Source organism: Zonotrichia leucophrys, chromosome 3, assembly GCF_028769735.1.
Source record: "Zonotrichia leucophrys gambelii isolate GWCS_2022_RI chromosome 3, RI_Zleu_2.0, whole genome shotgun sequence".
In the NCBI taxonomy this organism is placed as follows: Eukaryota; Metazoa; Chordata; class Aves; order Passeriformes; family Passerellidae; genus Zonotrichia; species Zonotrichia leucophrys.
The window spans coordinates 46,108,941-46,121,954 of NC_088172.1; the positions used below are offsets into that span (position 1 = coordinate 46,108,941).

At 45.9% G+C, this 13,014-nt stretch overlaps 1 protein-coding gene across 1 annotated transcript in view; it reads right to left on the bottom strand.

Moving 5' to 3' along the window:
• The window catches only part of MTCL3 (MTCL family member 3), a 31,394-nt gene extending 20,182 nt beyond the window's left edge, over positions 1 to 11,212 (bottom strand). The window contains exons 1-4 of the mRNA XM_064708021.1: positions 11,084 to 11,212; positions 7,945 to 8,879; positions 7,399 to 7,623; positions 3,838 to 3,996 (exon numbers count right to left, since the gene is read on the bottom strand). Coding sequence (XP_064564091.1) covers positions 3,838 to 3,996; positions 7,399 to 7,623; positions 7,945 to 8,805 — 1,245 coding nt within the window. The 5' untranslated portion in view covers positions 8,806 to 8,879; positions 11,084 to 11,212. The remainder of the gene's footprint in view (positions 1 to 3,837; positions 3,997 to 7,398; positions 7,624 to 7,944; positions 8,880 to 11,083) is intronic.
• Between the last annotated feature and the right edge of the window lie 1,802 nt (positions 11,213 to 13,014).

The window sequence follows — 13,014 nt, forward strand, 5'->3', positions numbered from 1 at the left end:
AAGAAACCCAGGATGACACCCTGTGCCCTCCATCTTGCTTCCATCCACAACATACTAAAAATCCCAAAACCTAAATTTCTCACCTAAGGGATGCACCTATGCTACTCTCTATAATCTATTTCACACTTTTGTGGGTTCTAGTCTATCTTGAAGTCTAGCAAACTTTCTCCATGAAAGAGGGTCAAAGTCAGTGTTCCCCTGGGGGTCAGGGCGCCCCAGAGCAGACAGAGAAATATTTCCAGTGCTCTGGGTTTCCACAACACATGTCCCTGAAAAACACTGTGCTTCTTGCCATTGCATGTCTGCACTGCAACAAGGATTTATAAAGCCCAGGGTGCAGTACAACAACCATATTTTCCCTCTACATAATTTGTTTCACAACAAACCACTAAACCTCAGCTAGCTGGGTGTTTGCACATAGCTACAGCAAACAAATTAATTTTTAGTTCATGATAACAGAAAGATATATAAGCATAATCTAGGCTTTACTTGTTAACAAAGAATTAATGAAAGTCAATTAATTAATTAATCAATGAACAAAATGTTCATTATTACTAACATGTTAATTTTTTTAATATCTGAAAAATTATGTCTAGCTACTGTTCGTTTCTCTTTCCTGCTAGGAAACAATTCCTCTACTTTGTTTTTTGCTTCCCAAAAAGGATTACAGTTGATAGCAACCAATATTAAAGAAGAAATCAGCAGCAGTTGCTACAAATAAAACCAACACAGATTAAAAATCTTGTGTGTCTGTGTGGATATATGCAGGAATAACTTTCCATCAAATAGCTGCAGTCTGGGGGATTGAAAGCAAAAGTAACTGATAGAAAATGAATGCATTGTTGGAACACCTTCCAAATCCTGGATGCTTGCAAGTTCTGCTGCCATCAACAACAATTTCAAACTTGTTGTGGAATTCATGATAATTAGTTTTTTTCCAAAAGCTCCAAATCAAGAAGGCAAACTGCAATTACATCTTTACATAAATGGACAAATACATTCATATGTCTATATTCACCCAAATGTTCACTGGAGTACTCCAGATTTAACTCTAAACCAACACATCTGCTAGCTTTTATCTTTTCTGCATATTTTCAGTCAAGTCTCCATGCTTTTTGAAACAACAGAGAATCCACAAAGAGAAAACTTTGGCTTTGGTCCTGCCCTAGACACTACCTACCAAAACATTATGCTTTCTTTCTTACATTTTCTATTAAGTCATATTTTAATTTTCTGATATCTCACACTGTTCATTATTAAAGACAAAGAAATTTCACATGGCAGTTGTACATAAATAGATTTTAAGAATTGAAAGGTTTGGGTTTCTGCAGTACATCTGATGACAAAAGTACAGAAATCAATCGTTACATCTCCAAGCATTTTTACTATGTTGTAAAACAAAATGTTTCTTTCTCTTTAGAGAGATAGTTTCCAATTAATTCTAAACTCAATAAAGCAAAGATCCCAAACCAGACAAAGGTCTTCCCCATATTTCAATTTAAGCTGAATAGAACTCCCTTAAGCAGGAGGTTCCATTGGTTACAATGACTGTATTGAAATGAGAAAGGATTGTGAATCCATGAAATTAGAGGAAAATAACTCACAAACAAAGAGAAAATTAACATTATGACTACCTGACAATGACATTTAAAATGCATGAAACCTTCAATTGCCAGAGAAGAAGAAAAATTATTTGTCATGGAAAAATTCTAATGCAGACTGCTTTCGGTCGTTTTCATGTTTTTTTGTATTAACATTGGAATAGCTTCTTCACAGATTCTAAATTTCAATTCCGTAAGATTTACTACTATTCTTCACAAGCATGTTTCCATGAGTCCCCCAAGTCATGGTTTATTTGCAAAGTGCATAATAATAATTTGGCTTTGCTTCAAACTTGTTTTTCCTCTGACTTGCACCTCCTCACCCATCCTCCATCTTCCCCCATGGTGTGCTGAAAGTCCTGGCCTGAAAATCAGCATTCACCTGCTGAAAGTAACTCAGCAGCCTATTTGAAATACATAAATCCTGCCAATCACAATGACACATAAGGCAGTTCTCCCTTCTTCAGTATAAGGATGTATTTCTGACTCTTTGTCCACTCCACCCCTACTATGGTGTCAAGCCTTACTTCACGTTTTCATTCTGGCTCAGTGCCCCCATTCTGTGCCACTGGGAAACATCCATCTGCTTCAGCTTCATGAAAACCATTATTGTGTAACAGAAACCCTAAACATGACACCATCTCTTCTGGAGCCTCCAGGACCCTTTCATTGATACCAACAGCAAAACCAGAAAGGGCTAAACCCTTAAGCCAAAGAAAGGAGTGTAGAGCAGTGCGGGAGCGGCAGAATCGTAGCTCCACATAGCGGGCCAGAAGGAAGAACCATGATAAAGTGACTAGTGATGACAGGGATGAAGAAATCCATTAACTGGTTTAATATCAAAGAACACAAACTATTAAATTGCCCCCAAACATCACTGTAATCTGAAGATGCTTCAAAAAAGGGAAGAAAAATGATTTTACAGCAGTATAACCTATTAGAGAGAAGGAGGAGCCAGAGATGAGAACCTAAAAGAAAGTAGAGTGTGAATGGACAAGAATAACAAAACTTTGGAGTAAAGCCAATCTTAAAAAACAAGTTACAAGGATAATTACAGAAAGATCATGCTCTTATCAAAAGGAAACCAAGGTCTATTTAATGGCAGTAACCAGAGAGAAAACAGAAGGGGAAAGTTTCAGGGAGATGAGTGGAAACCTGACTAAAGCTCAGATTTTTTTGATGCCCTTTTAAAATCAGCAGTTATCCGAGAAAGCAGCAGAAGGTGGAACAAACCACCTGTTTAACCTCTACTAATATGCTTGAAATTCAGCTCCTGTAAAGAAAAAAATTTAATGTTTTTAATACTTTAATACATCACTTAAAGGATTCATTTGCAGTTCCTAAAAATGCCCTGACATCATACAACTCAAAATTTCCTACCCTTTTTGACAACTAAATATGTCTCTTCTGCTTCATACAAGATCAAAGAAGACACTGGTGTTCCTACTAGGGAATATTCCTAAATGTGAAAATTGAGGGCATTCATTGAGTTTTGAATCTTGAAGAGGAAATGGGAGAGCTGTTTTTAGGGACTTCTGATAAGTCATTCCTAGTCAACAGCTTCTCATTTTACTGCTGCTTTGTTATCTCTGTCAGCCTGGCTAATACTGCTGTAATGCAATTTTCTGCTTACTTAATGGCACAGTATCTTGCATCTATATAATGGCAGCTGGAGTAATTTTGAAGATTAATTAGATAGAATGAAAAATTATGCTTAGACTGAAAAGCCAGGTAGAGTGTCTCACTTCCCAGCACTCCAAAGAGCACGACTGAACAAGATGGGGAGGTGGCTAGATCCCCAGTCTCAGTGTGCCTGCTAGTACCCAGCAGTAGTTAGCAAGGGAAGAACTACTGCTCTTTGTAAAAACCTATGGAAAACATCATCTGTAAAGTCAGATGCCTCTGGCACACTTCAGCACACTTCCTACATGAATATTTATGTAGGTACAATGTATCAAAGCCTCTGAACTCTTGTTACCACTAACTTCACATTTCCCTCCTAGTAGAGAGAGAAAAAAAGGCACCACTTGGTTCCTGTTTTACCTACAAAACACCAAATATTTCAGTTTCTTCTCAGCTTCACAACCATCAAGCTGTACTTTAGCACTCCTTGCAGCTTTCAGCTTTTGACTGCCATACTGTTTGCCCCCAAACCAAGTTGTAGAAGAAAAACAGTTCATCAGGAAGAATCTAAACTCTTCAAATAACTGGAGTAGAAGTAAATGGCAATACTAACCTCTTTCATTTTTTCCAGCTCGTTCTGTAGTGCTTGTTTGGCAATTTCAACTTCTATAAGCTGCTGTCTTAATTTTTCATTTTCATCTTCTGTTACAGTACGTTTTTCTTCCACATTTTCTAACTCGTGATGAAGCCTCACCGACACATCTTTTGCAACCTAAATGAAATGGTATATCAAAAGAAGGGTTAAAAGAAAAATTGACTGCTGCAGTGCTTAGTACCTAAGCATCCATACAAAAGCTAATTCTGGGTGTTTTGATGGAAGAGGTATGTAAGGAAACAGGTAGACAAGGACATCCACAGACAGAATTCTAAATAATTCCAAATTCAAGCCAATTCCTTCCAAAAAATTATACATTATCCCTATGGACTTCACTGGAAACTATATCAGACATTAAACCCCAACTCCTTCTTAGGTTCTGTCACATCAACAGTTAAACAGGACCTTCACTATTCCTGCAGACAGTGCATCATCTATTTCCTCTCAACCACAGCTAGCTTATGTTCATTAGCACTGCCCAAAAACACACACCCTTCAAATACCTGACCCGCAACATCACCTAAAAGCAGGGCCCTTCTTCTCCAGGCCTTCCCTAGCTGTGTCTATCTGTGACTGCAAATGGACACGTTTATTTTGACTCTGCTAGTTTCTCTCTCCTTGGTGGACAATTAATGAAAATATTTACTACCATTTGTGCATTTTAAGATCAAAATATGAACAAACAAAATTTTTACTGACATTGTGTTCGCACAAATGACATCCGATATTTTCAATGGAAATGAACACTAAGGTTTTTTGTTGTTTGGGGGGATTTTTAATGCATTTTCATAGCAATAGAGTCAAAAGGCATATGACAAGATCTAATTCCTCCTCCTCAGGAAAAGTAATAAGAATCTTCCCCTGCAAGCCACTTGTACTATATTTTGTGAAACCATCAGAAATTATAATCACACATCAAAAATATTTAAACACATACTAATGACTGTGTTGATGGTGATTTAGACACACAGAAATATAGTTTGAAAAGCCTAATTTCCTGCTTTTTTTAGAACACTGGCAAGCATAATTAATCCAACTCAGCATTAGCTAAGGGAGTTCAGCGAGCTGTCCTTCATGGCTTTCACTCAAACCAACTTTATGTTAGTATGCCAGAAGTTCTTTGACATACAAAAACCGTAGAGAAAAAATACTAATGGTAAGAAAGCATCTAGAAAGATCCAAGGTTTCAGAAATCAGCATCAGCTAGTGACTCAGCCTCCCTTGACAAGAAAGCCAGTGTGTGTGAATTACAGATACAACACTGCAGTGTAGCACAGGATCATTCAATAACCTCCCCCACTGCACACACACTCAGGACACATAATGCCCAACAGAAAGAGTGAGTGGAGGGGAATTTCAATTATAACCATAGCCCAAAGAGACTGCAGAATGAGCTGAGAAAAACACCACAGGGCTTTAGCTTGATGCCTTTTCCTGCACTCAAAGTGCTCATCTGGTTGCCCAACCAAAGTAAGTTGGAAATCATGGGGGATATTTAAAACAGCACCCTAATAGAACCTATAGTCTATAGACACAGTCTGGATCAGTAAATAAAACCAAATCATATTGTAATTACTGGTAGCTAATTTTTTGACACAAAAACTGGTGGAATAGCTATTAATGCAGGAAAAAAATACAGGGCATTCTAGATCACATGGGAAATGGGACTCACTTATGCAAGATACCTTTTAATCCAGGCGTATGTAAGATACAGTCTTTCAGACAGCTGTATTAAAATGTATCTCTGAAGGATCAAGTTCCCTAATATATTGCAAAATGAACAATGTCAATTTGGATAGTCTTTCTTCAGAAGAGGACTTGAAAACACTACCTAAAACCACACGAGTTATAATTATGTTTAGCCAGCACCCAGAACTCTGTTAGGCAGAAATTTGGCATTAGACATTCATCCCTACTCCAAAGCAGAACACATTCATGAACAGCGAGAACACTCTGCAAGAACACTGCTCCTTGCAATGAGTCAGTCACACTGGGAAACACATGGGAGAAATGCTAATTAAAGCAAGCTCTTTGTCCAGCTAAATCCAAGGCCTTAGCTTCTATCTCCTGTATTGACAGACAAGCACCTCAGCAGAAGTGCCCTCAACAATTCCCTCCCCAGCCCACATGTGTATGACTTGCTAATTAAAGTAACACTGAGCCAACAAAGAAGCCAACTCCATAAACTGGAATCACAATTCACTCAGGATATGAAGGCCCATCTCCGAATTCTGCCTGCAAATGTGTGTGTCTCAACTGATCACCAAAGCATCATTCTGAGCGTGCAAAACATCCTTGTTTCAAACAGAAATCCCCATGAGAAGGAGGTGATTTTGCTTCTGATCAGGAAGACTCTATTTTGTCAAGATCCACATGGGCAGCTGCATTTATAGAACTGTCACAGCCACAACAGAAAACGTGGGTTCTGAATAAGCACAGAAAAGGAATATTAAATAGAAATTTTAATAATAGTGATGACAAGCTTGAAAACTTTCAGAAAAGATGATCCCAACCAGGTCTGAGAATAACATATTTATCCATCATATCCATCTATCATATTTATCAGAAAGAAGTTAAAAAATAACCTTATTCATAATCACATATTAAATTCACATTTTAAACTGCAGCCCACAGAGCCCATGTGCCATGGGCTCTGTGGGCTGCCCAAAGTCCTGGGCAGAAGTGTGGCCAACAACCTCACATTTGCTATACAGAGGTCTGCACTTCCATGACAAAAGGTCAGTTGAGTGGGAGACAAGTCAACTGAAAAATGTTTATGTGTCCTCATTCAGCAGGAGTACTTCAATATCTAGTGAATGGAAGCAGAAATTAACTTCCAACTGTGTCAAGAAAGGTTTTTTTTCTCTGTAATTGGACCAATCTAGGATGGAGATGATGGGTATTTTACCAATGGCAAACTTTAAACAAAGACTGAAACTTTTCCTTAGCAAGAGGCTGTGGTTCATTCAGATCTTATGGATGAAATGCAGTTGATGACACACTGAAATTTGATGGGTTTTGTCTATGCTTTCAGGTAGATGTGAAAAACCCTGGATTCATTGAATATGACAGCAGTTTTTTTACTGATGGAAACACAGTAAGGATTTAGTGTTGTGATTGCAAGTATTCAATCTGCTTACCCTCTAAAATCTTTCACTAAAGAGTAACAAAATCCCTTCAAAGTCAACAGGGCTGTTTGGTGAGGTTGGTTTAATTCTGCAGTGGAAGGGTACGTTTTGCACTCATCATAAAGAGCCAAAAACCTTTAGCTTCCAATTTGCTTTTGAGTAACTCCTTGCACATTACCTTTGCAAAAAATGATAGGACTGGAGCTGAAAATAGCCTGTCTACGTACAGCAAGGGCTCCTGTTACCAAGAAGAGCTTGGCCATTGCTATTCCATGAGCTGCATGGGTGCACAATGGAACGGATGGGAATGCCTGAGTCATGAGGACCAAGAGCATGGTTGTGTCTCCATCTGAGACGCTCCCTTCCCTTTGACACCTGCCCGTGTCTGTACCTTGAGGTCCTGCTCCATGCTGCGTATGAGCTCGTTGTCGATCTCGCCAGTCTGGGCGTAGCGGAGCCGCTTGCGCTCGGCCTTGCGCAGCCGGTACTGAAGGATCCGGCAGTTCTTGTTGGCTCGCTCCAGTTCATGGCGCATTTCTTGAAGCTGACAAGCATCCTCCTCAAAGAAACTGTCCCTCATCTCGTCCATCTCTGTCCTCAGCTCGTCTATTTCGTTCTGGCACGGGGGCAAGAAGGGGACGGGGACGCAACAGGTGGGTCAAAAGCACAAATGTCAGCACGTATAGGAGAAGGCAGCCAAAATGGAGCTCCGCCCCGCAGGGAGGGCAGGTAAATACAATCCAGCTCATTATAAGCACCGCAACGAAGCAGGGAAGTGGTACTACCCGCACACCCAACATCAGAGCCATCTTAACGATGCTTCCAGCGCTCCTGCCGCAAGAGAGGGAGGCCGGGAAGGTCCTCCCGTCGGGAAGCATCCCGGTCCCCGCCCGGCCCTGGTTCTCCCCCACCTCCCGCCGCCGCCCCTGCCCCTCACCTTGAGGCTCTCGTTCTCCTCCCGCAGCTTCTCCATCTCTTCCTCCATCTCCTCCTGCAGGTGGGGGCTCAGGGCGACTTCGGGGCCGCAGCTCCTGCCGTCGCCTTCCGCCTCGCCCTGCCGCAGCCCCTCCGCCCCGGCCGCCGCCATGGCAGCGGGCGAGGAGGCGGAGGCGGCCGGGGGAGGCTCGGCCGGGGCGGCGGCCGGGGAGGCGGCGGAGGCAGCGCTGCCGCTGCTGCTGCTGTGGTTGCTGCCCTTGGTTTGCATCTGGGCGGCCGCTGCCAGCCCTTTCCTGAGATGGAACTGGATGAGCTCACTTTGCAGGCATCCCTCCTTCCAGTACCCGCCGCCGCCCGCCGCAGCACCGCGGCCCTTCCCCGCGCCCGAGGAAGATGGAGGCGCCGGGGCCGCCTCCCCCGCGCCCTTCAGCGGGGACCGCCCCGCTTTCCCCCGCCACTGCTTGGGCGGCGGCGCCGCCGCCCCCTCCCGCTCGCCCCCGCCGGCCCCTGCAGGGGGCGCCTCCTCGGCGGCGCCCGGCGGCGGCAGCGGCTCCTCGGCGGCGGCGGCTCCTCCTCTCCCGGCGCTGGGCGGCGGTTCAGCACCGGCGCCGGGCTGGACAGCTCCCCGTCCCGGCTTCTCGGCGGCGCGGCCGCGGGCGGCTCGGGGGGCCTGGCCGGGCGGCGGCCGCGCCGAGGCGGCTTTGGCGGCTCCGGGCGCGGCTTTGGCGGTGCTGGGCTGCGGGCGCGGGGCGGCGTCGCGGGCCCGGGCGGGCGAGGCTGCCCGCGGCTGCTTCCTGCCGCTGCTGCCCTCGGGATGCAGGCGCGGCTCGGCCGCGGCGCCCCCTGCAGGCGGCTGGCTCATGGCGGCGGCTATCTCGGGGACGCGTCCATCACCGGCCGGCTCCTCCGCCTCCTCCGCCGCCGCAGCCCCGAGAGCTGGGGGAGGAGAAGCGGTCGGGGTGGGCACGGGGAGGACGGGGAGACGGGCTTTCCGGCCACGGCCGCGGCCAGCCTGCCCGCTCCCCGCCGTCGCGGCGCCCCGCCGGCCCCCGGCCCCGGCCCGCGCCCACCTGCGGGCGGAGCGGTATCCGGAGCGGCCCGGGAGAATCCGGCAGAGACCGCAGCCCAGAGCCAACCGGAGCGGCTCCGGGAAGGGCCCGAAGGGCTCGGCTGAGGCTGAGACCTGATCCCACTCCGCCTGCACCTAGGGGCGTTTCCCCAGCCCCGATGCTGAACCTTCCCCCACCGCACCGCCACAGCAGGGATGAATTTCCTCCCACACACAAACTTCCCTCTCCCTTGTCCTCACCACCAAGCCTGCGTTGCTAATGCACCTGTCTGCTGCTAAAAGGCCTCGTCCCAGTGTCTATCACAGCCGAGTGGGGGAAAGCTACTGTACAAAGGGCTGCACACGTGGAAGCAGCTACAGATTTCCCTTCAGCTTTGACAGCGACTCTTCCGGGGCAAGGTGACTCGGTCATAAAGGAAAGGGGGTTTGCAGTCAGCCTCTAAACACACATGTCCTCAGTTTTTTATACAGAGGTACTTGCAGGACTTAAGACCGATTCATATTTTTTCATATTCATATGCCAGTTTCATTTTTTCAGATTCATATGAAAGTTATGCATATCAATGGGTTTTACAGGACTCAAACATAATCACTCCAGCAGACTTTCAAAACAGAAGAAGCAAGGAATACACTGTCACCAAGAACAAAATGTTATGTGTCATTCTCTAAAGAAAGCTCACTTGACAATTTGCCTCTATAATGACAAACCTAGAGTTTTCATGACCCCAACAGATTATGAAAAAGGGCTGTTAAAAGCCATATCATGCTGCTAATGTCCCCACTATATTCTGAAAACAATGGCTATGATCCACAAACTGTTTTCACACAGCCTTTATTCAACCTCCCTTAGGAAGAACAACAGCAGAAATGACAGCATTCCTAACATGGCCTGCCCATTCCCTCCTAGAACATGGCTTAACCATTCCCTGCTAGAACAGGGAATAAAGAAAGAAGCACAACTGGGCAAAATCAATGTAGAGACTATACCGTGTCCTGACAATTGGTTTACTCCCTCGAACATACTAGACAATGAGGCTGTGTTTGCTCTGCTGTCACTGGCAGGAGGACACAATTTCCTCTCATATGCACTGTCATTAATCACCTGATTTAAACCAATATTCTGGAAATTAATGCTCAAATGACACAATTTGGCAGACACTTCCCAAGCATTAATTAGTTAAAAAAAAAAAATGGGTGTACAGAGTTATAAAACTTGTATGACAACACTTTATAAAATATTTCCTTACATTTCTATGAGACACCACAAACAGAATTCCCACCCTACCATTGTTTGGAGCTATACAGGTATGAAATATAAGAAACGTAATTCAAATTAATCATCGGAAACCCTATGTTATTCCTGAATCTTTTAGGGAACTTTCACGGCAACTAAGACATCGGACCCAACCGCGACCTGCCAGAACACAATACCCTGCATGCCCCAAAATCCAAGATCTCCTAGGGTTAAGCTGGCTAATTTTATATATACATACATATATATATATATATATATATGTATATATATACATTTTTAACTGGCACAACGAAAGCCCCGTCTGAGATCAAGTCCGAAATCTCTGTCCTCACAAAACTCCGCAGCTAGACCTTCTCCCCAGAGACAAACCCACGTGGCGCCGGGACGCGGCGTCTCCGCAGGTTTTCCTGTCGGGAACAGCTGTCCAGGCGGAAAAGGGGGTAAATAAATGGAAGCAACAAAAGGGAGCGGTCCGGTGGCTCCACGGGCCAGCACGGAACTCTCCCGTGCCCCGAACTTCGGGCAGAGCATCCCCCTGGCTCTGGCCCTTTCGTCCTACTGGGCATCTGCCTCTGCCCCGCCGAGAATTCGCAAACGCGGCTTAAGATTTGGGAGGGCTTCTGCCTTTTGTCCTGGTTTAAAGGAGCAGAGGGGATTTTTGAAGGTGTCCCCCCCCCTCTCATACCTGGTGGGTTTGTAACATGTAACATTCATGTTACATCATTAGGAATAATATTTCATTTTGGGGGAGAAGGAAAAAAAAAGGTAGAATGAAAAAATAAAAAGGCTTGGATCTAAAGCATCTGCATTACTCACCACCACTTTGTCCGCTGCCCGGCTGGCGAAATGCATGCACGGAGAGCCGGGCACCGCACACGAGGTGCCCGCCGCTGCCGGAGCCTCTCAGGAAAATGAAGCAATATTCATGAGCTGACCTCACTGGGCCTGCGAGACGGAAGGGGTGGGGGGGGACGGGGGGGGAAGGGAAGAAAGCAGCGAAGGGAAGAGAAAGGAAAAGATTAAACGGCGAGAACCCCGCCCAGGCCTGAAGGCTGAATTACGTCCCTTCATCTATCTGCACATGGTGGAATAGGATTACAGCGCAACTGGGGGAAGGAGCGGGCTGCAGGGAAAGGGATGGGCCCGCTCTCGCTTCCCAGTGCATGCGGGCAATCGATGATGATCAATTATTTAGCGTCCCCTTCAGGGGAGCCTGCTCAGGCTGGGCAGGGGTGCCGGGCATCTGCTGAACGGGCAGGGCTGCGCTGACAGAGCTTTCTCCCTTTGTTCGCCGCCCTCGGCTGCGCCCCCTCGGCAAGAGCCCGCTGCCGCCCGGAGGGGCAGAGACAAAGGCAGCCCCGTCTCTGGGCTGGTGGAGATCCTTCCCTGGGGTTATTTACGCGCCTCGACACGGGGACCAGCGGGTCACTGACCCTTTCTTTACTCGTGTCGCGGGCAAATCTGTTTTACCTCTCTGCTCTGTCGTGAGGTGAATTTACCTTTGCTCTGAAGCACCTCAGGAGGCTCTTAAGACTTTGCGCTTGAAGTCTTTCCCAACTACAAACAAAGAAAAACAGGGGAAAGGCTTGCTTCGGTTCCCTTCCCTCCGAGGAGGGACCCTTGCCGTGTGCTGGCTGTGTGTGGGAGTGTCCCGGACCCACCTGTGTCTGTGCGAACACCCAGCAAGAACAGCGTCAGGGCAGCAGTGCTGCTTTTGGGGTCCCTCTCGCTCCCCCTGCAGCAGCTCCTGGGCTCTGCCTCAGCCCCGGCAGTGCTTGGGCGGCGGGAGGGGCGGCGGACGCTTCCCTCCAGCCGTGGGGAGAATGGGTTTGCCGGCTGGAAACTTCTCCCGAAGGATGATTAAGTGATGGTTTCGTGCACATAGGTAAACCAGCATATACATGCATGCACACATCTCTGTATAAGCTGTATGTACACACACACACTGCGCATAAATACGTGCACAAATGTGCGTGCATACACGTGCTAGGATGCCAACAAAATATACAAACATATGCATGGGTTTGTACATTGCACGTACGTATATATTTATCTCTGAGGTTCTTGTTATACTTACCTCTGAGGTTCTTGCGCAGTCCTTGGGCGATGGCAAGCTCAGGGGAGATGGGCTGCCCCCCTTCGAGCTCCCCTCCTCCTGACAGTCCTCTCCACCTCTCCTGATATGCCATGCAGACCTCGACACATCTAAACCAGCATATGTGGCATGCAGGAAGGTACTGCCCCCATGCAGGTGCATGTCCTCCAGACTCCAGTCCTGGGACTGCATGAACGGGATATATATAGATGTGATGAGTTGAGGGCAATCAGAAAATAGGAAATGGAACATTATTGCTGAATAAGAAAATCACTGGGACCATGAAAAGCTCTTTTTAAAATTATTAATATTTAATGTTTTTTTTGGCCTTTGAAACTCATAAAAAACAAATGCGATCATATCAAGTAAAGAGAATAATTGATTGAAAACATGAGGAATGAAAATGAAAAATATTTCTGGAGTAGGAGTTGAGAAAATTTCCTATGAAAACACTAGATAGATTCTGCTAGAACATCTAGGTCCTGATCCCAGTGAATAAACAGAATAGAAGTATTAAGGACATCACAACAACATAACATTTAATTTACACAATATCATTCAGAAGGACAAGCACAACAGTCCCTACTTTTAAGCACTAGACATTATTTACCCTCTTTTCTGCTCCCTTGGTGGGTGAGTTGCTTGGATGAAC